We start from the raw sequence: 23,135 nt of genomic DNA on the forward strand, positions 1-23,135 counted from the left end.
GTGCGTATGCCCCTTCAGCAGCCTGGCGCTAACCCCCGGGTGCCAGCCTGGAGGGCGGAGTATGCATCTTCCTCCCCAGTCAGCGTGGGCCTTTCTGGCCACCATATCCACGGGGAGAGGACACTCCCCAGGGCTCCAATGCTGGGGCCCTGGGAGGTCTGAGCTGGGCTCTGCCCTCCACCCATCAGAACCGCACGTCCCTCTCAGAGGAGCAGTTGCGGGCAGCTGTGACAGCTGAGAGGACCATGGGGCCCCCAGAGGGCAGGGGCCGGGCACAGCGGCTATCGGAGGTAACTCAGCACTTGGCTGGGACAGGCTGTATCTGGGGCCCCATGCAGAGCAGAGAATATAGTTCAGGCAAGAGCCTTGAGCTGAGGCCCTGGCCTTCCTGGGCCATTTTCCCCCAAGCTAGGCCCCAGCCTAACACCCAGTCCACTCCAGTGTTGCCCATGGGAAACATTCCAGAGCCATCAATGGCTTGGGCTGGCACCATGGGCATGCATGGTAAGTGAGGCCCAAGGAACGGCCTCCCCTACCACAAGTGCCCCGGGGACCTGAGCTCGACAGAGAGGTGTCTTCTGTATGGGCTTCTGCCCATAGTCATCTGGGCCCATCCCAGGATCGCCCCACCAGGGTCATGAGGAGCAAGAGGACATCAGGTGTGAGGGCCAGAAGGTCAGGCACTTGTGAACAGATAGCACAGAAGTAGGTGGCTCGTGGGGCCTCTTGCCGCCTGATGGGAGGCAGAGCCTCACGGCGTCTTTTCTGTCCCTCTCTGCTCCTTTCCTCTGTCCTCCCTCTCCCGGTCCCCCAGGTGGATGAGGCCCAGAGGCGGATGGATGCCGAGATCTGGCAGCTCCTTTCCAGCTTTGCTGCCCACCCCCATCCCCCTGCCCCGGGGCTCTTGCCCCATCCCCAGCCTGCAGCTGCCCTACAAGCAGCTCTCCCTTCCTCCTCCTCCTCCCCCTCCTCCTCCTCCTCCTCCTCCTCCTCCCCCGCTTCTTCCTCCTCCTCTTCAGCTTCTGCGCCTTCCTCAGCAGGCTCTCAGGTATGTGCCGAGGCACCTGCCAAGAGACCCCACCACCACCATGTTTTCCAGACCTTAGCTGTTTGTGAACCAACTTCGCAAATTCTGCCATTTCTGCACACTACCTGGGCTATGATTTACTTCAAATTTCCCTTGATTTTGTTATTATTTTTAGACGTTTTTAAGTAATCTTTACACCCAACGTGGGGCTCGAACCCACAAGCCCGAGATCAAGAGTTGCCCGCTCCGCCGACTGAGCCAGCCAGGCGCCCCTCAAAGTTCCCTTTAAGTCTATCACACAGCAGCTCATTTGCGCTGGTAATACGTTTTCCAATACATGTTAAAATACCTACTAAACTTCAAAATGTTTTCTGGTGTGCTGCATAAGTCGTCGTGGGGTCCCCAAGAGGCACACACCAGACGTGAGGAGACACAGTTGGGGTCCCATAAATCATGGGATCACGGCCTAAGCCGAGATCAAGAGTCAGTCAGATGCCTAACCGACTGAGCCACGCAGGCACCCCCTGTATGTGTCTCTAAGTAGAAAGGCTGGCTTGGTATTTTGGATCCAGGGATGGGGCACAAGTTGTCCCAAGAGCAGGGCTAGGACTTGAGCTTTGGGCTAGGGGCTTCTATCCCTCCACAGCCCCCACCCCAGCCTTCCCTCCAGGGTTTGCGTGTGTGTGTGCGTGTGCATGCGTGCAGATGTGTCCCCGCTGGGACTGTAGCTGTGCTCTGGATCCCCCACCCCCGACCCCCCAGCAGCTCTCATCGCCTGTCCTTCTGTCCTAGTTCTCTCTCTCCTACGAAGGCTTCTCTCTACTTCCTGGGAGCCTCTATTATTGGCAGCTGCCCCAAGCCTTCCTGGGGAACAAGGTAACAAGGAGCTGGGGTTTAACAGGGTGTCATCAAATCCTAAAATATTCGAGAGCCCTTTTTCAAAGTCCTTTATGACACAGATGGGTAGGTAGATCGAGGCCCGGAGAGGGGAAGGGACTTGCCTGGTGTCCCATCAGTGGCCACAGGCCCTGGCGGGGACCCGTCTCACCCAGGAGGCTTTACCCCATATCCAGCTCACTCACCTAGCTCTTGGCTCTGCATTCGTTCCTTCAGGAAGCATTATTTTAGCACTTCCTGTGTGCTGCTGCGTTGTATCTGGGCAGAGGACGACCCTGGCCCTGGTCGTTCCTGTCATCGCCAGCATCATCAACGTCATCATCACCGTTGGCATTAGTGTTAGGATTGACGTCAGCTCCGTCTTGTTCCAAAAACTATTTAGAATGCCTCTTAAGAATATGCATAACTGCCATGAAATAGCATTCAGAGAGGCAGCTGGGACGGAATTGGCATGATCTGGGGGGAATGGGGATAAGAAAGATCTGCCGAAGCCGAGAGCACAGCCAGGTGTGTGAGGAGCTGGCAGGCAAGGAGGCCGTGCACTCTGGGGACACTCTGCTCAGGGCAGTATTTTACAGAGCCTTTGTTACTTAATCTTTGTGCTACCCTTCAAGGTACATATTATTTTTATTGCTATTTCCGTAAGAGGAAAGTAAGACTCAGGTTAGGTGCCTTGTCCAGGGCTGTCCCGCCAGTACAGTTGGACTTGAACTCCAGTCTTAGACTGCAGAGTCTGCTCCCTGAGCAGACTCCCTGAGCCACCCTGCTGCACACGCCTGCAGCTTGGTCTGGAAGCAGTGATGAACCTGCTGGCATCCAAAGCAAGCAGGAAACTAAGTTGTTTCATGGTTATCCAGTTATGCCTTAGAGTTCCTTCCCTCACCCTGAGCTTGTGGAAAACATCCTCAGGACAGTATAGCTCAATTCCAGCATGTAGTCAGTAGGCATTGAGTAAGTGCTCACCAACTGAATGAACACAAAAATGAAGAGATGGGCTAGGCCTGATGCGGTGTGGTATTGATCCGAACATCTGCTGTGGTGGCAGAGGAGAGAAAGGAAAGTCCTGGGACAGAGCTGGGGCCTTGGCTGCCCACGTGAAAGCCCCCAGCAGGAAGCCTAAGGACTCTCTCAGTTGTGAGCGATGGAAAACCCAAGTACAGCCAGCTCCTACAACTACAAAGTCCGAGGAAGCTGGTGTCAGGCATGGCTGGGTTCAGGGGCTCATTAGGACTTTTATCTCCATTGGCATCATTCTCCGGCTTCCAATCTGACTAGTAAAGGGGGTATCTCTGTTCGTGGAAGGAGCAGAAGTGCCAGGTTTACGTGTCCATCCCCGACAGAGTGGAAGAGAATGGTGGAAAATGCACATTGGCCAGACCTGGTTCACGTCTGTCCTCAAACCACCTGGCCCGCACGTAAGACATAGTTTCCTTTAAAGGAAACCAGGGCCGTAGTTTGCAAAAAACCAGGGAAATGGATTCTAAGCAGACAAAAACCACCTGCCCAAGGGACAAGGCCTCTGAAGGCGCACCCTCAGCCCTACCCCCACGGCCGGGAACTTGTAAACCTTCTGGGGCAAGCTCGTACTTTTTGGGACATTTCTCCAAAGGGAAAGGGACTTGAAGCTTGTTTGCTGAGCTGTCAAGGCTGCTCAGGGTCACCACCGGCAGGTCCAAGACAGCAAAGAACTGACAGGTGCCTGTCTCCTTGGCAACCAGGGGCCAAGTGCACTGGCCTCCGGTTGAACGGAGGGGACAGCGCAGGTACAGAAAAGCCTTGAGAAGCTCCGCCCACTCACCGGTAGGGTCACACGCACCGTGGAGGAAGGCAGAGTCGGGCTGTGACTGCAGGGCTTGCCTCTTTGCAGGTGGCGGCCTATGGCGGGAAGCTGCGATATACCCTCTCCTACACGGCAGGGGCGCATGGCAGTCCGCTCTCTGACCCTGACGTCCAGATCACGGTGAGCACGTGGCTTCCAGCTGGGCGGGCAGAAGGGGAGGGTGGAAACCAGCAGCCACCCTCGGTGTCCTTGTCCTGTCGGCCCAGGGCTCAGCTGGCCTGGCACGAGCTGGGGGCCCGAGGCCCATGGCCCCCCACCCAGTCAGGTTAGACACTAGCCAGGCAGAGGCCCAGCTGCTGAGAAAGAGGCAGTGAGCGTGGACCTGATTCCTTTGGGCACATGAGCTTGGGCAATCAGAGACTGGAGGCTGGTGTCACGGAGAGGCCGGGACTGGTGGAGGACTCCTCTGTCCCTGAGGGCCCCTTGATTCCCCTCCCAATCCTGCCCGTGTCTCTCCAGGGCAACAACATCATGCTGGTGGCCTCGCAGCCAGCGCCGCAGGGCCCAGAGAGGAAGAGCTTCGAGATCATTTTCCGAGAGGTGAGATCACACTGTGTCTGACCCTCCCCCACTGCCCACCCTGCTCTGGAGCCTGGCCTCGACGGTGCTTCCCCTGCCCATCCCCCATCCTCACCTCACAGTCCTCGGCCAGTGCCTGGAGGCCAGGGGATGGGGTAGCGGTGCTGCAGGACTAGCACACGGGGCCTCACACCCCTCACCCACACTTGCTGTTGTCCCCCCACCCAGGAATTCTGGCGCCGGCCTGATGGGCAGCCGGCCACCCGCGAGCACCTCCTGATGGCGCTGGCCGACCTGGATGAGCTCCTGGTCCGGGCCACGTTCTCCTCGATGCCACGGGCAGCCAGCATCAGCTCCGTCAGCCTGGAGGTCGCCCAGCCTGGGCCCTCAGAGGGACCCCGGGCCATGGAGGTGGAGGAATGCCGCTGTCCCCCAGGCTATGTTGGCTTGTCATGCCAGGTGAGTGTGGCCAGCCTAGACACATCTGCTCTGGTACAGCTGGTCAGCAAGCTGGTCAACTGCCATGTCCGTGGCCTGTCATTACTGCCATAACTTTAATTTTTTAAAAGCCTTTCTTGCATCTGAATAGCAACTTTCTTTTTTTTTTTTTTAAGTTTATTTTGAGAGAGAGAGAGAGAGAGAGAGAGAGAGAGAGAGAGAGCGCGTGGGGGAGGGTCAGAGAGAAAGGGAAAGAAAGAATCCCAAGCAGACTCCACACTGCTGGCCTGGAGCCCTACACAGATTTGAACTCATGAACCGTGAGATCGTGACCTGAGCCAAAATCAGGAGTCGCACTCCCAACTGAGCTACCCAGTTGCCCCTGCCATAACTTTAATGTACTATGCAGTATCTGATTTATTCTTCCTAACACCCGTGAAAGATGTGTAATTATCCCCTCTTAACAGATTTTTAAAAAATATTTATTTACTTTTGAGAGAGAGAGAGACACTAAGTGTGAGCAGGGGAGGGGCAGAGAGAGAGGGAGATAAAAATCCGAAGCAGGTTCCAGGCTCTGAGCTGTCAGCACAGAGCCTGATGTGGGGCTCGAACTCATGAACTGTGAGATCATAACCTGAGCCAAAGTCGAAGTTGGAGGCTTAACCGACTGAGCCACCCAGGCACCCCTAACAGATTTTTTTAAATAGAGGCTCTGAAGGCTGAGTGGCTTTCCCAAGGGGATACAACTATGGTCTCCCAAGACTAAGACCCAGCTTGTGCTCCCAGGGTGCCCCCTAAAGACAGGGAGGCAATACAGATACACGTATTTTTCTGGGCCAAAGTAGAACATAGAAATGCCTCGGAGAGGTAAACAGTGCGGAGCAGGGTAGGATTCTGGGCATCTCACAAGGAGGACTGTATGGGGAAATAGTCCATGATGCAGAAGGGTCACCCCGGAAAGCTGAGGGGGCAGAGGCTACTTCCTTAGGCCTGGAATGAGGTTCCGCTCAGTAGGGAATGCCAAGCCGTGAAGGGAAAAGTCCTCTCTGCCCTGGTGAATGAGACAGGTCGGGGAGAGACAGGGACCCCTATTTACAGGGAGGGCACTGGGGGTGGAACAGAGGGCTGGCTGTTGCAGAGAACCCAAGAGCATCCGGAGGGTTTGGCTGGAGACCGTGAACTCCCTGAGGGCAGCGCCTGAGCTGACTGCCCACCACTGAGTTTCCAGACACATTGGCAGGCCGCCAGTCAACACTGGACGAGTGAACTTGGAACTGAGGAAGGGCGAGGATGAAGGAAGGGGAGGGGGCAGAGCTGCAATGCCAGGTGGGCGGCAGGGAGGTCAAGTGTGGGAACAGCCAGCGCCCAGATGCAGGAACTCCCCTGTGCAAAGTGCACATCTCCGCAATTTTACATCCGTGCACCTTTGCTATGGCCACAGACTTTCAAATCCAAACATATGAACTTCACCTCCTTTGAAGTTATCAAATTTAATAACACATTTTGAAGGAGAAGCCCTGGGGAGGGCAGAATAATCCTGTGTGCGCACTTTCTGCAGTGAAGCAAAACAGATTTGTAAACATCCCTTTGAAATGGTTGGGGGGCGGGAGGGGCCTGGAGAAGTTTCAAAGGAGGGGTAGTGAATAGAAACTCTTTGTTTTCCAAACCCATGATTACTCACTCAGAATGTGTAAAAACATCCTCGATTGTGTGTGAGATGCCTGCCTCTTTCACTTTATTTAGTGACTGTGAGGTAGTTGTAAAGATCTCCAAGGGCTCATTCCAAATCTGGGTCTCCTGAACCTTGTTTTTCCGTCTAGTTCAGTTTTTCAATAGAGACCCTACCAGAAGAATTTTCAGGAACGAAAATGGGAAATGGAGAAGCGTTCTCCTCCATTAAGGGTGAACTATGATTTCAGTAAATTCAGAGTGGCTGGAGATGCCAGGCAGGATGGGGACAGACACTGTCCCAGCTTCCACAGTGTTGAGAAACTGAGCACAAAGACAGGGAGGAACGTTCCAAGAGAGGATGCTGGGGAGGAGGGCCGGGCCTGGGATTTCCCAACCAAGAGCCAATGGGAGTCTAGATTGTGGAGAGAGGCTGGAGAGAGAAGGTTCTGGTCTATTGGCTCCAGATGGGACCACTTTAGAGATAGAAACCAGCCCTCCTCCCTCCCCAGGACTGTGCCCCAGGCTATACACGCACTGGCAGTGGACTCTACCTCGGCCACTGTGAGCTGTGTGAATGCAACGGCCACTCAGACCTGTGCCACCCGGAGACCGGGGCCTGCTCGGTAAGACGCAAACAGGGCAGGGTCAGGGGTCAATTTCTCCGGGCCTGGGTGGGGCACCGGGGCTGCCTGGGAGGCAGGGAGGGGTGGGTTTGGTAAGGTGGGCCTAGGTCCAGGGGCAAGGTGGCAGGGCACGGATTGTGGGACAAAGTGCCTGAACCAGCAGTGGGCACTGTAGGCATTGTGGGATGGCCAGAATGGTAGAATAACATCCTTCTCTTTTTATTAAGTTTATTGATTTGGAGAGAGAGAGAGAGAGAGAGCGAGCGCACGCCAGTGGGGGAGGAACAGAGAGAGCGAGGGAGAGAGAGAATCCCAGCAGACTCCATACAGCCAGCTCAGAGCCCCATTCAGGTCTCGAACCTACAAATCATGAGATCATGACCTGAGCCGAAATCAAGAGTCGGATGCTTACCCAACGGAGCCACCCAGACGCCCCTTCTACAATTATTTAAGATAGGCTCACAGATACAGAATTTCCAGCTCAAGCGATTACAAAACTGTACAGTTTGGGGTAGATTTTGCCAAATGGCGGGTGGCTGACATCCTTGTGCCCCACAGCACTGCCAGCACAACGCCGCTGGGGAATTCTGTGAGCTGTGTGCCCCTGGCTATTATGGAGATGCTACTGCCGGGACACCTGAGGACTGCCAGCCCTGCGCCTGCCCACTGACCAACCCGGAGAACATGTGGGTGTCCCCGTTCAGGGCCCAAGGAAGAACTCCCACTTGGGAGTGGAGGGCACCGCAGAAGTGGAGGGCACCGGGTGGAGGGTGGGCGTCCCCCGGCCTGACCTCTGCCTCCCCCATCCCAGGTTCTCCCGCACCTGTGAGAGCCTGGGAGCTGGCGGGTACCGATGCACAGCCTGTGAACCCGGCTACACTGGCCAGTACTGTGAGCAGTAAGTTTGCAAATAGGATGGGGGGAGGAAGGGGGCATATGGTAGACTCCTAGGTGAGAGTCCTGGGGGGGTGTTGCTCAGAAAGGTCTCTGCCAGGATCACATCTTTCCCCTGCCCAAAACCCTTCCAAGATTCCCCGTTGCCCTTGGGCCAAGCCCAAGCTCATTCCCCTTTCAACACCCAAATCTACCATAGCTGGGCCTAACCTCTTGACTTCTTGACGTTCTGGTCTTTGCACACGCTGTTCCCTCTACATGGAACATTCTTCACCCTCAAACCTCCCCTTTCTCGCTGACTCCTGTTTAGCCTTCAAAGCTCAGCTTCATTCGCTCATTCAGCATGTTTTTCTTGAGCACCCACTGTGTGCCATGTAGTGCGCCAAGGTGTTGGAGATAAAGGGGTGAACGAAACAGATTCAGTCTCAGCCCTTAGGGACTCTACCACCTGTCATGGGAGACGGGGCAGCAAGTAATCATACAAACACATAATTATGAAGGGTGGTGAGTTCTCTGGAGTACAGTCCGCTCCAAGGGAATGTAACAAGCCAGTAGTGCGGTCCTCTGGGGAGCTTCTTGACTCTCAGGCCTGGGTTAGTGCCCCTCATGTGCGTCTCTGTCGTTTACATAGTTCCTCGTTGGTTTCCCGACAAGCCAGGTCTGTAAGGGCGAGAGCTGCACCATGCTCACTGTCCCGATTCCACAAGCTAGCGTAGTAGTTGCTTAATAAATGCTTGTTGAATGAACGTTTCCCTGGAGACTAAAGACCTTATTACCCCCGTTGTCCAATCTGCTAACATCGCCGTTCTTAGCTCAGTGAGGCCGTGTTGAGGCCTCTTTGGTCTCCAAAGTCCTTCCAGAGTTGTGAGCCTCCTCACCCCGCACTGAGCCCACCCCCCGCCGGACTTCTGGCTCCGCAAGTCCACCATGAGGCACCGAGTCCCCTGGGGCCTGGGGCCTGACAGAGCTGGTCTGTTCCTCCTTACAGATGTGCCCCAGGCTACGTGGGTAACCCCAATGTGCGGGGGGGCCGGTGCCTGCCCCAAGGTAAGTGGGATCGTGGCGGGTCAGGGTGATGGAGAAGGCAGTGAGCTTCGGGAGTCTGAGAGTCACTACATCCGGGGGGCAGGGCTGAGGATGGGGCACACCAGGGTTTGGGAAGACAGAGATACCTGAGACAGTGCTGCATGCTGGGAGCTCCTGCCTGAATGGCCTCTCCTGTCCTTCCTCCAGCAGATGCAGCCCCACTGGTGGTCCAGGTGCATCCGGCTCGGACCATAGTACCCCAAGGTGGCTCCCACTCCCTGTGGTGCCAGGTCAGTGGGAGCCCACCCCACTACTTTTACTGGTCTCGTGAGGATGGGCGTCCCTTGCCTAGCAGCACCCAGCAGCGACATCAAGGTACCCATGACCCCGGGCCCCTCAGCCCCATGAGCCACCCCAGAGGGAGGGGAATCACAGGCCTGTTTGCTGCGATCCTGTCCTTACACGCAGGGCCGGGTGGGAGACGGGGTGCATCTGCGCTGATGAGCTCCTGTCCACTTCCCACCAGGCTCTGAGCTCCACTTCCCTAGCGTCCAGCCATCAGATGCTGGCGTCTACATCTGCACCTGTCGTAATCTCCATCGCGCCAATACCAGCCGGGCAGAGCTGCTGGTCACCGGTGAGTCCCTGCTCCACTCCGCCCCCAGCCCGTCTGTGCCGGGCTGGACTGTGGACACAGGCAGTGGGCACGTCCCTCCGCTGGAGAGGGTGGTGGGGCACGGGGGTGCTGGCCACGGAGATGGAGAGATAGTGGGGTCAAGGCTAGTTTTAGAGGCAAAATTGGCAGGACTTGATTGTGGTCACTGAGAGAGAAAGAAAAGCTAAAATAATGCCCACGGGTCTGGACCCCAGCAGGCAGGCAAATGAGGCGCCATTTACCGAGATGAGTAGGCTCAGCAGGCGGGTGTTTTCCTTGGGAACCCCCACCCCTGAAGCTGAGTCTGGGATGAGGATTTTCATGCCAGCAGTTTCTGTAGGAAGTGAAGTGAGGCAGGAAAGAGAAGACATCCCATAGAGGGCGTGTTACCGAGCATATTCCCACCGGGGACAGTTGTTCACCGCAGCCAAAGAAATTCTGGGAAACTCCAGAGTAAAATGTGCACCTCGGAGTCCCCCATCCCAGGGCCAGTTGATTGAGGCCTGTGCTCTAGGATCACCAGGGCCCCTGCGTTATATACCACCTCGGGGGCAGGCACGGCAGTCCCCGGTGGCCTGAGAAGGACCTCAGGCACAGAAATGCGGCGGCTGGCAGAAGTCAGGCAGGCAGGCTCTGAAGTGACAGCGGAAGGGGATGCAGGCGGGGCACCCACAGCACCTGCTACACACAGGTCAGGGGGCATCACGAGTCTGTAGCTCCCGCTTGAACATGTCAAGGTGAAGAGGGAAGACAGCACGAGGGACTAAGTGGGGACAGCCATTGAGATAGGAGGAGAGCGGGAGAGCAGGTGTGTTGGGGGTCATGTGGGGAGGGGGCTTCCTGAAAGGAGCGGTTGGCCTCACCACATGCCCCGGGGCAGTCAGATACGGGCAGAGAAGGGACCCGTGGAGGTCATCATCTTTGATGAGAGCCATACAGTGGAGAGAAGGGGTAGAAGCCAGACTGGAGAGAGGCAAAGAATGGAGGGGAAGGCCAGGCGTAGACAGCAAGGACAGACAGCTCTTTCAAAAGTCTTGGCTCTAGGGTGGCTGCCTGGCTCAGCTGGTAGAGCACGTGACTCTTAATCTCAGGGTCATGAGTTCGAGCCCCACGTTGGATGCGGAGCCTCCTTAAAATAAATAAATAAAAGAGTCTTGGCTCTGAAGGAAGGCCAATACATGTAGCAATAGCTGGGGGGAGTATAAGGTCAAGGGGGTGTTTTTGAAGGTAGAAAATTCTAGAACACATTTGTCTGTGGAGTAGAATGATCCGTGCAGAGGGAGAGGAGGGACTGATGTAGCAAGATAATGCATGGCCCTGGGAGGAAGTCCTTGGGAGGGGTGGGGCAGGGCAGGGCAGGGCTGCGGTGATGGGTTGGGGGGGAAGGGTCTCGTCCTGTGGGACCAGGAAGGAGGGAGGGCAGGTGGGTGGATTTGGGAAGATGGGCAAAGTCCTGACTGGTAGTCTCGATTTCTTCAGCAAGCGTGAGCTGAAGCCCTCGGCTGTGGAAACGGAAGTGGGGTGCGGGTGGGTGGAGAGGCTGGGAGGTGTGAAATTGTTGGGGAGTCTGGAAACCCAAACCAGACAGAGAAGCCCAGTGGAGTGAAGTGCAAAGTGTTAAGGGCGATTTCGTGGTCTGTGACCATGAATCGACGCCAGGTGGACTCGTGGCAGCGTGATGCTCTTTGATTGCAGCCTGTGGCTCTCGGTCCCAGTGGGAAGAAGCCGTGGGGTTGAGCCAGCGTGAGGGAGGGAGGCACCAGGGCACGCAGTGGAATCTGAGCTAGCCTGGGAAGGAAGTGACACCCAGACAGGACGATGGAGAGAGAGAGAAAGTGGCCACAGGAGACGGGGCCTGGCCAGCACCTGGCTCAGGGGGTGCCTCCTGTCACCACAGAGGCTCCAAGCAAGCCCATCACGGTGACCGTGGAGGAGCAGCGGAGCCAGAGCGTGCGCCCCGGGGCTGATGTCACCTTCATCTGCACAGCCAAGAGCAAGGTAGGCAGAGCCGTGCGTGGACATCAGGGGAGGGCGGCTCTGGCTTCTAGTGTCTCTGAAGTTCGCCTCTGACCGCCATCCTACCCTCCTTACCCCGCCTGCAGTCTCCCGCTTACACCCTGGTTTGGACCCGCCTGCACAATGGGAAACTGCCAGCCCGAGCCATGGATTTCAACGGCATCCTGACCATTCGCAACGTACAGCCGAGCGACGCGGGCACCTACGTCTGCACAGGCTCCAACATGTTCGCCATGGACCAGGGCACAGCCACACTGCACGTGCAAGGTACACCATTCACTTCCACACCTGGCCCCCCCACCCACGGCCTTCCCCCATGCCCACCGGGACTGGCGACCATTTCTTCATTCAGCTGACAGTTTGTGAACAGTTTGTGTGCCTGGGCCTGACTAGATTCTGAAGAGATGGGGGGGAGGACAAACAGGGGCTCTGCCCTCCTGCACCACGTGTTCTAATAGGGAGACAATAAGCATGGGGACACCATTTGCACCTACGTGGCTGGAACTGGAGGGTATCGTGCTAAGTGAAATTAGTCAGAGAAAGACAAAAATCATAGGACTTCACTCATAGGAGGACTTTGAGAGACAAAACAGATGAACATAAGGGAAGGGAGACAAAAATAATGTAAAAACAGGGAGGGGGACAAAACAGAAGAGACTTTTAAATATAGAGAACAAACAGAGGGTTGCTGGAGGGGTTATGGGAGGAGGGATGCGGTAAATGGGGAAGGGGCATTAAGGAATCTACTCCTGAAATCATTGTTGCACTATATGCTAACTAACTCGGATGTAAATTTAAAAAAATAAAAAATAAAACAAGTTAAAATAAAATAAAAAATATATAAGCATGGGAACAAATGAACAAACAACGGAATTTCACACGGTGATGAGGGCCAGGATAGGAACAGACAGTGAGGTAGGTGAAGGGTGGCTACTTTCCATGGCGTGGTCAGGGAGGGCCTCCGTGAGGAGGTGACGTCTGGGCTGAAAGCGGAAGGAAGAGGATGTGTTCAGCCACTTGAAGAGCTGGCAGAGAGTGTTCTCGGCAAAGGAACCAAACGTGCAAAGGCCCTGCAGCAGGTGCATGTTGACGTGTTTGAGGATCGGCAGGGTTAGCGTGGCTGGAGCTGTGGGAAGGGGGTAGGTAAAGAACGTGAAGCTGTTGGGGCGCCTGGGTGGCTCAGTCGGTTAAACGGCCGACTTCGGCTCAGGTCACGATCTCGCGGTCCGTGAGTTCGAGCCCCGCGTCGGGCTCTGTGCTGACAGCTCGGAGCCTGGAGCCTGTTTCGGATTCTGTGTCTCCCTCTCTCTCTGCCCCTCCCCTGTTCATGCTCTGTCTCTCTCTGTCTCAAAAATAAATAAACTTTAAAAAAAAAAAAAAAAAGAACGTGAAGCTGTGGGCAGAGGTGGATCACAGCACAGCAAGGAGTTCGGATTTTATTCGAAAAGCCCTGGGGAGCCACCAACAGGCCTTAAATGGGGAAGTATCAAGAACCATGGACATTTTTAAAAGTATTTTTTTTAATGTCTGTTTATTTTTGAGAGAGAGAGAAACAGAGTGTGAATGGGGGAGGGGCAGGGAGAGAGGGAGACAGAATCGGACGCAGGCTCCAGGCTCCGTGCCGTCAGCAAGAGCCCGACACGGGGCTCGAACTCACGAACCGTGAGATCGTGACCAGAGCCAAAGTTAGACGCTTAACAATCCGAGCCACCCAGACGCCCCTGGCACCCGGGGACATTTTAAAAGCTCCCTCCACGGGGCGCCTGGGTGGCGCAGTCGGTTAAGCGTCCGACTTCAGCTCAGGTCACGATCTCACGGTCCGTGAGTTCGAGCCCCGTGTCAGGCTCAGAGTCTGGAGCCTGTTTCCGATTCTGTGTCTCCCTCTCTCTCTGCCCCTCCCCCGTTCATGCTCTGTCTCTCTCTGTCCCAAAAATAAATAAACGTTGAAAAAAAAAAAATTTTAAAAGCTCCCTCCGGCCTCTGGGAACACACGGCCATGAGGGGCTGGAGTAGAACAGGGACCAACAACAAGGGGGCGCTCCTCACCCTGACCACATACCGCTTCTTCCTCCCCTGTCAGCCTCAGGCACCCCGTCAGCCCCCGTGGTCTCCATCCATCCGCCGCAGCTCACCGTGCAGCCCGGACAGCTGGCCGAGTTCCGCTGCAGTGCCACCGGGAACCCCGTGCCCACCCTCGAGTGGACAGGTGAAGCCGTGGCAGGACTGACGGCAGGGCCTCCCTCCCCTGGATGTGGGGGGCCAGGGGTGGGACTCCAGGCTGTGGGACCTACCACCCACAGGGCCTGGCGGTGCCCGGTGGGTGCTGATGCCACCCCTTTCCGTCAGGGGGCCCTGGCGGCCAGCTCCCTCAGAAGGCACAGATCCACGGCGGCATCCTGCGCCTGCCAGCCGTCGAGCCCTCGGATCAAGCCCAGTACCTGTGTCGTGCCCTTAACAGTGCCGGGCAGCACGTGGCCAGGGCCGTGCTCCACGTGCATGGTGAGGGGACACGGCTGAGGGTGGAGCTTGGGAGCCCGCGGGCAGTCCAGAGAGATGTCCTCACAGGCCTCTGTGTGCAGGGGGCAGCGGGCCCAGGGTCCAGGTGAGCCCAGAGAGGACTCAGGTACACGAAGGTCGCACCGTCAGGCTGTACTGCAGGGCCGCGGGGGTGCCCAGCGCCACCATCACCTGGAGGAAGGAAGGGGGCAGCCTCCCCCCACAGGTGAGGAACTCTGTCTGGGCCGGCCCGCAGGCTCAACAGGGTCACGGCACCTACCGCCTTCCTTTCCCGTCTCCCCTTCCTACCAAGTCTTCTCCCCCTTCCGGTTTCCTTCACTTCCAAAACGGCGGCCTGCTCAGACGTCCTGTTCGGCGCACCCGGGCAGGTAGCGGCTGTTGGCCTCTTGCTTAGCCAGCGCCTGGCTCTGCCCTCCCTCGTGTCCAACTACCCTTTCTGCCCCCTTCCCCCATCCTCGCTGGCTAGCCCTTGCCAGGCTGCCTCGCCCCCTCGGGCGGCTGACCCTTCCCACCGTGCGGCAGGCCCGGTCCGAGCGCACAGACATCGCCACGCTGCTCATCCCGGCCATCACGGCTGCCGACGCCGGCTTCTACCTCTGCGTGGCCAGCAGCCCCGCGGGCACCGCGCAGGCCCGGATCCAAGTGGTTGTCCTTCCAGGTGCGGGGCCTCTGGGGACTAAAGGAGCGGGGAGGGCAAGCCAGGGCTCCCCGAGGCCTACTCAGCCCGCCGCTGGTACCCCCCAGGTGCCAGCTCCCCGCCAGTCAGGATCGAGTCCTCGTCGCCTTCGGTGACTGAAGGCCAGACGCTGGACCTCAACTGTGTGGTGGCCGGCCTGGCCCACACCTCCATCACGTGGTACAAGCGAGGGGGCAGCCTGCCTCCCCACAGTCAGGTATGAGGGCCCTGGAGCCTGCGGTGAGGGACCTGGGAGTGATCCTCCTAGGCAGAGGCTTCACACGGCCCGGACGCCCTCCACGAGCGACGGCCAGCCCTTATTTCTCCCCCTGGCCAGCTTCTGTCATGGGGCAGCCCAGAGCGGAGCCAGTGAGAGCCTGATGAGTGACTCACTAAGGCTCAGAGGAAGTGGTGACCGCAGCCCCTCCTTACCCTCACACACCTGCGTCCCAACCTGTCCCAGGTGCATGGCTCCCGGTTACGGCTTCCCCGGGTTTCTCCAGCTGATTCTGGAGAGTACGTCTGCCGAGTGGAGAACGAGTCAGGCCCCAAAGAGGCCTCCATCGTCGTCTCTGTCTTCCACAACACCCACCCAGGCCCTGGCTACACCCCAGGTGAGGAGCCAAGTGGGCCCGGGCAGAGGCCAAGCCCTAGGATCTCCCCACTGATCCCAGGGAAGGTGCCGGTGGACTCTTCCATGACAACCAGACAAGAGGGGGTGCTCTAGGGGGGCTTTGGGGATGTGAGGGGACTAAGGGTGGGGATAAGGTTGATCTGGCTTACCTGGGACCCTACGACGAGGATACTGTTTCAGATTTCGTCAGGAAACAGCAGAGTCAGGATTAAACACTGAGTCGGGAGTCAGGCCGACCTGGGTTCAAATCATGCCTCTACCCCTTATCAGCTTTGAACTGGTTATTTATTCCACATTTTAGGGACTCAGTTTTCTCATCTGTGGAAGGGGGACAAGACCACTACCCTGTGGCGTGAGCAGATGACAAACACTCTCCAGGAGAGACTTGTAACATTGTTGTCTGCGTCCCTCGGCCTGGCCTGGGCACTGAAGGGCTCTGGTTGCCTGTAGGCCATAGCAGCTTATCCTAATCAGGAAGTCATGGGTGGGCAAATGGGCCTCGAGTCCAAAGTTGGAGGTGAGGGTGACAGAAGGAGGGGCCTGACTGACCATGCTGAGGTAGAAAAGCATGGTCCCAGCCTTAGAAAGGCCTCCCATCTGCCCTCCCAAGCCAGGCCCTGGTCATGTCCCTGGGTGCTCTGCCCCAGGGCTGCAGGACTGGGGCTCGGGAGCCCCGGCCCCTTACCAGTTCCTCTGTGCCAGCTCCTGGAGGAGCCCCAGCTCCGGGCAGCACCCAGCTCATCCGCATCGAGTCCTCCTCCTCTCACGTGGCCGAAGGACAGACCCTGGACCTGAACTGCGTGGTGCCCGGGCAGGCCCACGCGCAGGTCACATGGCACAGGCGTGGGGGCAGCCTCCCCGCCCGGCACCAGGTACAGCCGTCCTCGGGACCAGCCTTCTGGAGGGGTAGATGGGGCCCCTCTGGCCCCCTGCCAACCCTCCCGTTTGCATTCAGACCCATGGCTCGCTGCTGCGGCTGCACCAGGTGTCTCCAGCCGACTCGGGCGAGTACATATGCCGCGTGGTCCTTGGCTCTGGGCCCCTGGAGGCCTCCGTCCTGGTCGACATCAAGGCCTCCGGCTCCCCTCCGGGCTCCATCCCTGGTGAGTAACTGCCCAAGGGCAGGGCAAGCGGAAGGGGCTGAGGGCCTTCCAAGGTGCTGAGGTCCTAGCGGCTCCTGCTGCCATTGGGAGGGTGGGGGGAGAAGGCCCGCGCTGGTGCTGGAAGACCCCATCTTCCTCACTTTTCTCTGGCCACACAGTGCCTCGTGTTTCTGCTCCAGCCTCTTCCTCCTCTCTCCCAGCCTCAACTACCCCCTTCTCCCCCACTTCCTTGCTCCCTTCCGCAAGGCTTGGCCCCTGCCCTGGCCCTCCACTCAAGGTGAACCAAACCCAGGCCAGCAACCCCCAAACATAGGAGCCTGGCCTCAGAAGACCAGGCCTGTGTGGCTCTGAGGTGGACCGTTCTTGCCCTCTCTGCCGGGGATCGTCTGCTACCTTTGCTTCGTTCCCCACAGCCCCAGGACCTGTCCCCCCTGTCAGGATCGAGTCCACATCCCCCACAGTGGCCGAGGGGCAGACCCTGGATCTGAGCTGTGTGGTGGCAGGGCAGGCCCATGCCCAGGTCACGTGGTACAAGCGTGGGGGCAGCCTCCCCGCCCGGCACCAGGTACACAGGGGCAGAAAGGTGGGAGGGGCTGGCCAGGCCGAGCTCTGGGCAGTAGGTTGAGGGGGGTCTTGGCCCCTGAGCTGGGCGGCTGGCAGTTCCCAGCTCAGAGGAGCAGAGCAGGTGGGCGTCTGCTAGGCTGTGGGAAGCCTCGCTCTCACACCCCTGCCCTGGCTGCCCAGGTCCGCGGCTCCCGCCTGTACATCTTCCAGGCCTCGCCAGCCGACGCAGGCGAGTACGTTTGCCGGGCCAGCAATGGTATGGAGGCCTCTATCACAGTCACCGTAACCAGGACCCAGGGGGCCAACTTTGCCTACCGTGAGTGACACCACCGGGTTGGGCCGGGATGGAAGACGGGGCTGGGCAGGGGCAGCCCTAGCGAACTGAGTGACTGGTGACCCTCCTGTCCCCCAGCTCCGGGCAGCACCCAGCCCATCCGCATCGAGTCCTCCTCCTCCCACGTGGCTGAAGGGCAGACCCTGGATCTGAACTGCATAGTGCCTGGGCAGGCCCACGCCCAGGTCACGTGGCATAAGCGTGGGGGCAGCCTCCCTGCCCGGCACCAGGTACAGGCCTGGAAGATGGACAGGCCAAGAAGGAGACAGGAGGGAGGCCCTGGGTGGTGGAGGTCAAGGATGGGGAGGGCTGAAGTCTCCTTGGAGACAGGGGAAGCCTTGGACCCCATTGCGCAGGTGGATAGATAGTACAATGATTAGGGCCCAGACTCTAGGACTGGCCAGCCTAGGTGTGAATGCTGCTTCCCCCACTTACTAGCCTATGACCTTGGGCAAGTTACTTAAACTCTCTGTGCCATAGCTTCAACATCTGTAAAATGGTATCTATCCTACAGAACTGTCTTAAGGATGAAGTGAATTAGCATATGTGCAAAGTGCTCAGAGAGCTGGCACACAGAAATTGCCGAGCTGTTGTTACCATAGTACCGTTAGCGATGATTAATATTACTGTATTTTATAGATTTTAGGATGCTATCGATTGCAAGATGCAATATTAGTTTTTGTACGTCTAAGGACAAAAAGCTGCCCTTTATCATTGTAAAGTTATTGACTGTAGAATGTGTCTTGATTTCAGAGACATTAAAAAGTGTGTTAGGGCACCTGGGTGGCTCAGTCAGTTAAGCATCTGACTTGATATCAGCTCAGGTCTTGATCTCAGGGTTGTGAGTTCAAGCCCCACGTTGGGCCCCATGCCGGGTGTGATGCCTACTTAAAAAAAAAAAAAAAAAATGTGTCTTAGACTTGATGGAAGGTGGTATCAGGGTTTGCTCAGTTCACCATGGCTTCTCCTGACCACCCTCTACCCTTGGGACGAGGCCTCCCCTAAGCAGGACAAAGCTGATGGCCAGGACTCAGAGGTCAGAGAGTGAGGCAGGGGGGCAGGTTATAGGTGCAAGGGTCCCATGAGAGCCCCCACTGAGCTCACCTCCATTCCGGCCAGACCCACGGCTCACTGCTGAGACTACACCAGGTGTCCCCAGTTGACTCGGGCGAGTATGTGTGCCGCGTGGTGGGTGGCTCAGTGCCCCTGGAAGCCTCTGTCCTGGTGACCATTGAGCCTGCAGGCTCTGTACCTGGTAAGCAGCACTGGGGGTAGGGCAGGGCTAGGGGCCCAGCCGCGGGAGACACTGGCAGGATCCCATGAGACCCCCCACCTTCACTCACATCCACCTCACCTCCCCTCTTAGCCAGGGATTGACCCTCTGCCTTCTGTCCCCAGCGCTGGGGGTCACTCCCCCAGTCCGGATCGAGTCATCCTCCTCCCATGTGGCTGAAGGGCAGACCTTGGATCTGAACTGCCTGGTTGCTGGGCAGTCCCATGCCCAGATCACGTGGCACAAGCGAGGGGGCAGCCTCCCCGCTCGGCACCAGGTAGGAGGAGGGGAGCTAAGGGGGAGCCTGAAAGCCCCTCATGACTACAGAAGAAGAAAGTATACAGGCTTTGACTTTAGGCATATCTGAGTTTAGACACTGTTCTGCCACTTTGCCTGCTGTGTGACTTTAGGCCAGTCGTCTGACTTCCTTGATCTTTAGTTTCCTCCTCTGTCAAACGGACTCACACTGCCTACCTCACCTGCCCCATAGCACATTGACAAATGTTGGCTGCTCTCTTCTTCTCATTGGACCCAGTCCTGACGCTGGGGCAGGGGAATTGAAGGGTCATAAATGGTGGTTTTTCCAGAAAGAGCTTCTCTCAAGTCCAGTTGGCTGCACTGGCCTGGGAGGGGCGCCAGGGAAGGGAACAGGAGCCTGGCTGTGAGCCCCACAGCCTGACCCTGAGCCTGCCTTCCTCCTGGCCCTTCCAGGTGCATGGCTCGAGGCTGCGGCTGCCCCAGGTGACCCCAGCCGACTCTGGGGAGTACATATGCCGTGTGGTCAGCAGCTCGGGCACCCAAGAAGCCTCAGTCCTTGTCACTATCCAGCAGCGCCTTGGCCCCTCCCACCGTGAGTGTCTCAAGGGTCCTAACAAACAGTGGGGGAGCCACTCCAACCTCAGCGGCTCCCACACCCTGCCTCCTGTCTCACCCTCCCAGCCCAGGGCGTGGTATACCCCGTCCGCATCGAGTCCTCCTCAGCCTCCCTGGCCAATGGACGTGTCCTGGACCTCAACTGCCTGGTGGCCAGCCAAGCCCCGCACACCATCACCTGGTATAAGCGTGGAGGTAGCCTACCCAGCCGGCACCAGGTATGGAGGCATTGGGTGGTGGTGCAAAAACTGGGCACACTGGCGCTGATAGGATTCAGGAGGGATTCTCAACACCTTTTCTGTGCTCATTCAGTCATTCAGCAAACACGGAGTGTTCTCACTGGATGGGCCCTGGACCAATGCCGACAAAATACATAGATCTCACTGACCTCAGTTGGATCCCATATTTCAATAGAACATTCTATGATTTACTCACTCACTAAACGCCCCTGAGAATAGCTCCGGGCCAAGTCTGTACCTGGCACCAAGGATTCCAAGTGGAATGAGGCAGATGCCTGCCCTCAGGGGGCTCACAGGCTAGTGAATGGGGTGGACATGCCCTGTGACAGCAGTGTCATAGAAGCCACAGCAGGGCACTGGGGACTCACCAGGAATGGCCTCAGCAGTCTTTTGGCACAGGTGACAGGTGAGAACAGTCCAAGGCCAGAGGCACTGTCCACCCCAGCCTAGAGCCTCAGGAAGGCTGCTGAGGGAGTTCTGAAGGACGTCCAGGGGGAGGCCAGCCCAGACGAGGCAGGGAGGCTCCTGGAGTCCAGGGCAGCGGCCCCGGAGACACGGGGGTGCTACATCCACCCACTGACACGTGTTCCCCCTCAGATCGTGGGCTCCCGACTGCGGATCCCCCAGGTGACACCTGCAGACTCTGGCGAGTACGTGTGTCACGTCAGTAACGGTGCCGGGTCCCAGGAGACCTCACTCATCGTTACCATCGAGGGCAGCGGCTCCTCCCATGGTGAGAGGGCACAGGGCAGGAGATCCCGGCAAGTGGGCGCAGGGGGAGGCAGAGCGGTCCCTGGAGCCATCACTGTTGTCTGACTCTGGCTGTGTGGTCTGTCCTTCTCTGTCTCCAGTGCCCAGTGTCTCCCCACCAATCAAGATTGAGTCCTCGTCCCCCACCGTGGTCGAAGGACAGACCTTGGATCTGAACTGCGTAGTCGCTGGGCAGCCCCAGGCCACCATCACGTGGTACAAGCGTGGGGGCAGCCTTCCTGCCCAACACCAGGTATGGAGTGGAGCTGTGACAGTGAGGCCAGAACCCCTACCTGCTGGGGCAGGCACTGCAGGGACAGCCCCAGTGGGCAAAGAACCGGAAGGGAAGCACTAGCTGGCAGCCCCGGGGCGGCCCTACCTCTTGCCCTTGGTTGACGGAGGGTAGCCTCAGCCAGTCTGACGAGGGAGGCCTGGAAGGAGGCCTGAGCTAGCTGGTGACTTCTTGGCCCCTCGACAACTCTCCTCCTCCTTCCCCATCCCCGCCAGGCCCATGGCTCCCGCCTACGGCTGCACCGCATGTCTGTGGCTGACTCCGGCGAGTACGTGTGCCGGGCCAACAACAACATCGATGCCCAGGAGGCCTCCATCGTGGTCTCGGTGTCCCCCAGCAGTGGCAGCCCCTCTGGTGAGTCTGAGAAAGGACTGGAGACTCGAATAACAGTGCTCCCTGGGGAGTCAGCGGTCAGAGCTCTCGGCTGAGGGTGGCAGTCCAGGGCAAAGGCTCTGCAGAAAAGCGCCTGGGTTCAAATCCTGCCTGCACCGCTAAGAGACTTGAGTGAAGTCCCCTCCTCTCTCAGCTTCGTCCTCATCAGTGAAATGGGGATGCCCGTCATTCCAGCCTCACGCTGCTGTCCAATATGGTGGCCGCTACAGTTAAAGTTCGCCACTCAGGTCACCGTGTTTCCAGTGCTCAGTGGCCACACGTAACATGGCTAGTAGCACAGTACTGGACGGTACAGAAGATAGAGTGCTTCCATTCTCACAGAGAGTTCATGAATTTTGCGAAGGGTAAATGAGTTCTCACACACGAAGTGCCTGGAACAGCGCCTGGCATGCTCCCAGTGCTTAATAGGTGTTCACTGTTATTATTACCTTGAGCAACAAGGATTTTTATGGCTGCGGCTCCTACCAACCCAGTTGTTCCCAAATCTGCTGTTTCTGTGCCCGCAGTCCCTGGCGGTACGATGCCCGTCAGAATCGAGTCGTCTTCCTCCCACGTGGCCGAAGGGCAGACCGTGGATCTGAACTGCGTGGTCCCTGGCCAGGCCCACGCCCAGGTCACGTGGCACAAGCGCGGGGGCAGCCTCCCCACTCACCACCAGGTATGGGAGTTGGGGGCAGGAAATGGTGGGAGGGTTGCTGGATGGGGGGGACCCTGGTCGGAGTCTCTGCCCCCCTCCCCCCAGATCTACTGAGGAAGGAGGTCCGGAGCCTCTGTGGGGCACAGTGCCTGCCTAGGTCAGAGGTCAGACCTTGCCTCCAGCCTTCCAGGACTCCCGACTGCCATCTCACTCTGCTGCTCTGTTTCCCCACCCTGCCCCCCGGCTCAGGCCCATGGCTCACGGCTGAGGCTGTACCAGGTGTCCCCGGCTGACTCGGGCGAGTACGTGTGCCAGGTGGTGAGCAGCTCGGGCCCCCTGGAGGCCTCAGTCCTGGTCAACATCGAGGCCTCTGGCTCCAGTGCTATTCCTGTCCCTGGTAAGGGTCCCTGTGGTGGGGCTGGGAGGCTGGAGGAGGGAGGAAGGGAGAGGAACCAGCAAGCAGAGGTTGGGAGCTAGGTCAAGTGGGATTTATCTCTCGTGCCTGAGGACCAGACTTGGGAATCTGGCATATGTGGGCTTGAGTCCCAGCTCCTCTGTCCATGCTCTGAGATGTTGTGCAAGGGACTCTCTCCGTGCTTCCCTTTCCTTATCCGTAACATGGGGATGGCAGAACTCTTGCGACAATCACATGAGTTCCCTAAAGGCTGGAACTACACCTCTGGGGGTACGTGAGGGAGACTGGCGTGGTACCCCGACAAAAATCTTTTATATTAGAGAAAACAGCAACACGTGAAACCCATCATGATTTCGGGGAAATCATTGCCTACAACAGGGCTAAGTATTTAAAGGGTTTTGTTAAGTGAATCAATTGACAAGAAAATGTAAAGTAATTAACAGCACAAGTTATATGTGACTATAGCAGATGTGATAGCAGAACATGAATTGCTAAGTAAAGAACATGATCTGGCACTTAACTAGGTGCCGGGCCCTGTTCTGTTTACACATTAACTCATTTCATCCTCATAGAAACTGTTTGAGGTAGGCATGATTGTTCTGTTCATTTTATAGATGGGGAAACTGAAACACAGAGAGATGAAGTCGCTTTCCAAAGGTCACACAGCTAATAAGTGGCAGGGCTGGGTTGTCTGTGTGCGTTTTTAAGTTTATTTATTTTAAGAGAGAGAGAACGTGCACCTGCGCATGAGCAGGGGAGGGGCAGAGAGAAAGAGACAGAGGGAGAATCCCAAACAGGCTCCATGCTGTCAGCACAGAGCCTGACACAG

The 23,135-nt window shown here is 57.5% G+C and overlaps 1 protein-coding gene across 1 annotated transcript in view; it reads left to right on the plus strand.

The window, feature by feature from the left end:
• Positions 1–23,135, plus strand: part of HSPG2 (heparan sulfate proteoglycan 2) — an 81,397-nt gene that overhangs the window by 41,284 nt on the left and 16,978 nt on the right. Inside the window, exons 39-69 of the mRNA XM_047082383.1 lie at positions 3,792–3,884; positions 4,224–4,304; positions 4,512–4,742; positions 6,902–7,015; positions 7,574–7,701; positions 7,827–7,913; positions 8,898–8,956; positions 9,143–9,310; positions 9,462–9,572; positions 11,488–11,588; positions 11,693–11,873; positions 13,687–13,812; positions 13,953–14,105; positions 14,186–14,328; positions 14,646–14,781; positions 14,868–15,016; positions 15,263–15,413; positions 16,136–16,305; positions 16,389–16,536; positions 16,950–17,101; positions 17,281–17,416; positions 17,513–17,664; positions 18,554–18,689; positions 18,833–18,984; positions 19,419–19,557; positions 19,647–19,798; positions 20,417–20,552; positions 20,671–20,822; positions 21,077–21,215; positions 21,761–21,912; positions 22,141–22,288. Of these exons, the coding sequence (XP_046938339.1) occupies positions 3,792–3,884; positions 4,224–4,304; positions 4,512–4,742; positions 6,902–7,015; positions 7,574–7,701; positions 7,827–7,913; positions 8,898–8,956; positions 9,143–9,310; positions 9,462–9,572; positions 11,488–11,588; positions 11,693–11,873; positions 13,687–13,812; positions 13,953–14,105; positions 14,186–14,328; positions 14,646–14,781; positions 14,868–15,016; positions 15,263–15,413; positions 16,136–16,305; positions 16,389–16,536; positions 16,950–17,101; positions 17,281–17,416; positions 17,513–17,664; positions 18,554–18,689; positions 18,833–18,984; positions 19,419–19,557; positions 19,647–19,798; positions 20,417–20,552; positions 20,671–20,822; positions 21,077–21,215; positions 21,761–21,912; positions 22,141–22,288 (4,276 nt within the window). The remainder of the gene's footprint in view (positions 1–3,791; positions 3,885–4,223; positions 4,305–4,511; positions 4,743–6,901; positions 7,016–7,573; positions 7,702–7,826; positions 7,914–8,897; positions 8,957–9,142; positions 9,311–9,461; positions 9,573–11,487; positions 11,589–11,692; positions 11,874–13,686; positions 13,813–13,952; positions 14,106–14,185; positions 14,329–14,645; positions 14,782–14,867; positions 15,017–15,262; positions 15,414–16,135; positions 16,306–16,388; positions 16,537–16,949; positions 17,102–17,280; positions 17,417–17,512; positions 17,665–18,553; positions 18,690–18,832; positions 18,985–19,418; positions 19,558–19,646; positions 19,799–20,416; positions 20,553–20,670; positions 20,823–21,076; positions 21,216–21,760; positions 21,913–22,140; positions 22,289–23,135) is intronic.

The sequence above is a fragment of the Lynx rufus genome, unplaced genomic scaffold, assembly GCF_022079265.1.
Source record: "Lynx rufus isolate CCGP_SWC_20201006 ecotype Redwood Valley unplaced genomic scaffold, mLynRuf1.p SCAF_2, whole genome shotgun sequence".
NCBI lineage: Eukaryota > Metazoa > Chordata > Mammalia > Carnivora > Felidae > Lynx > Lynx rufus.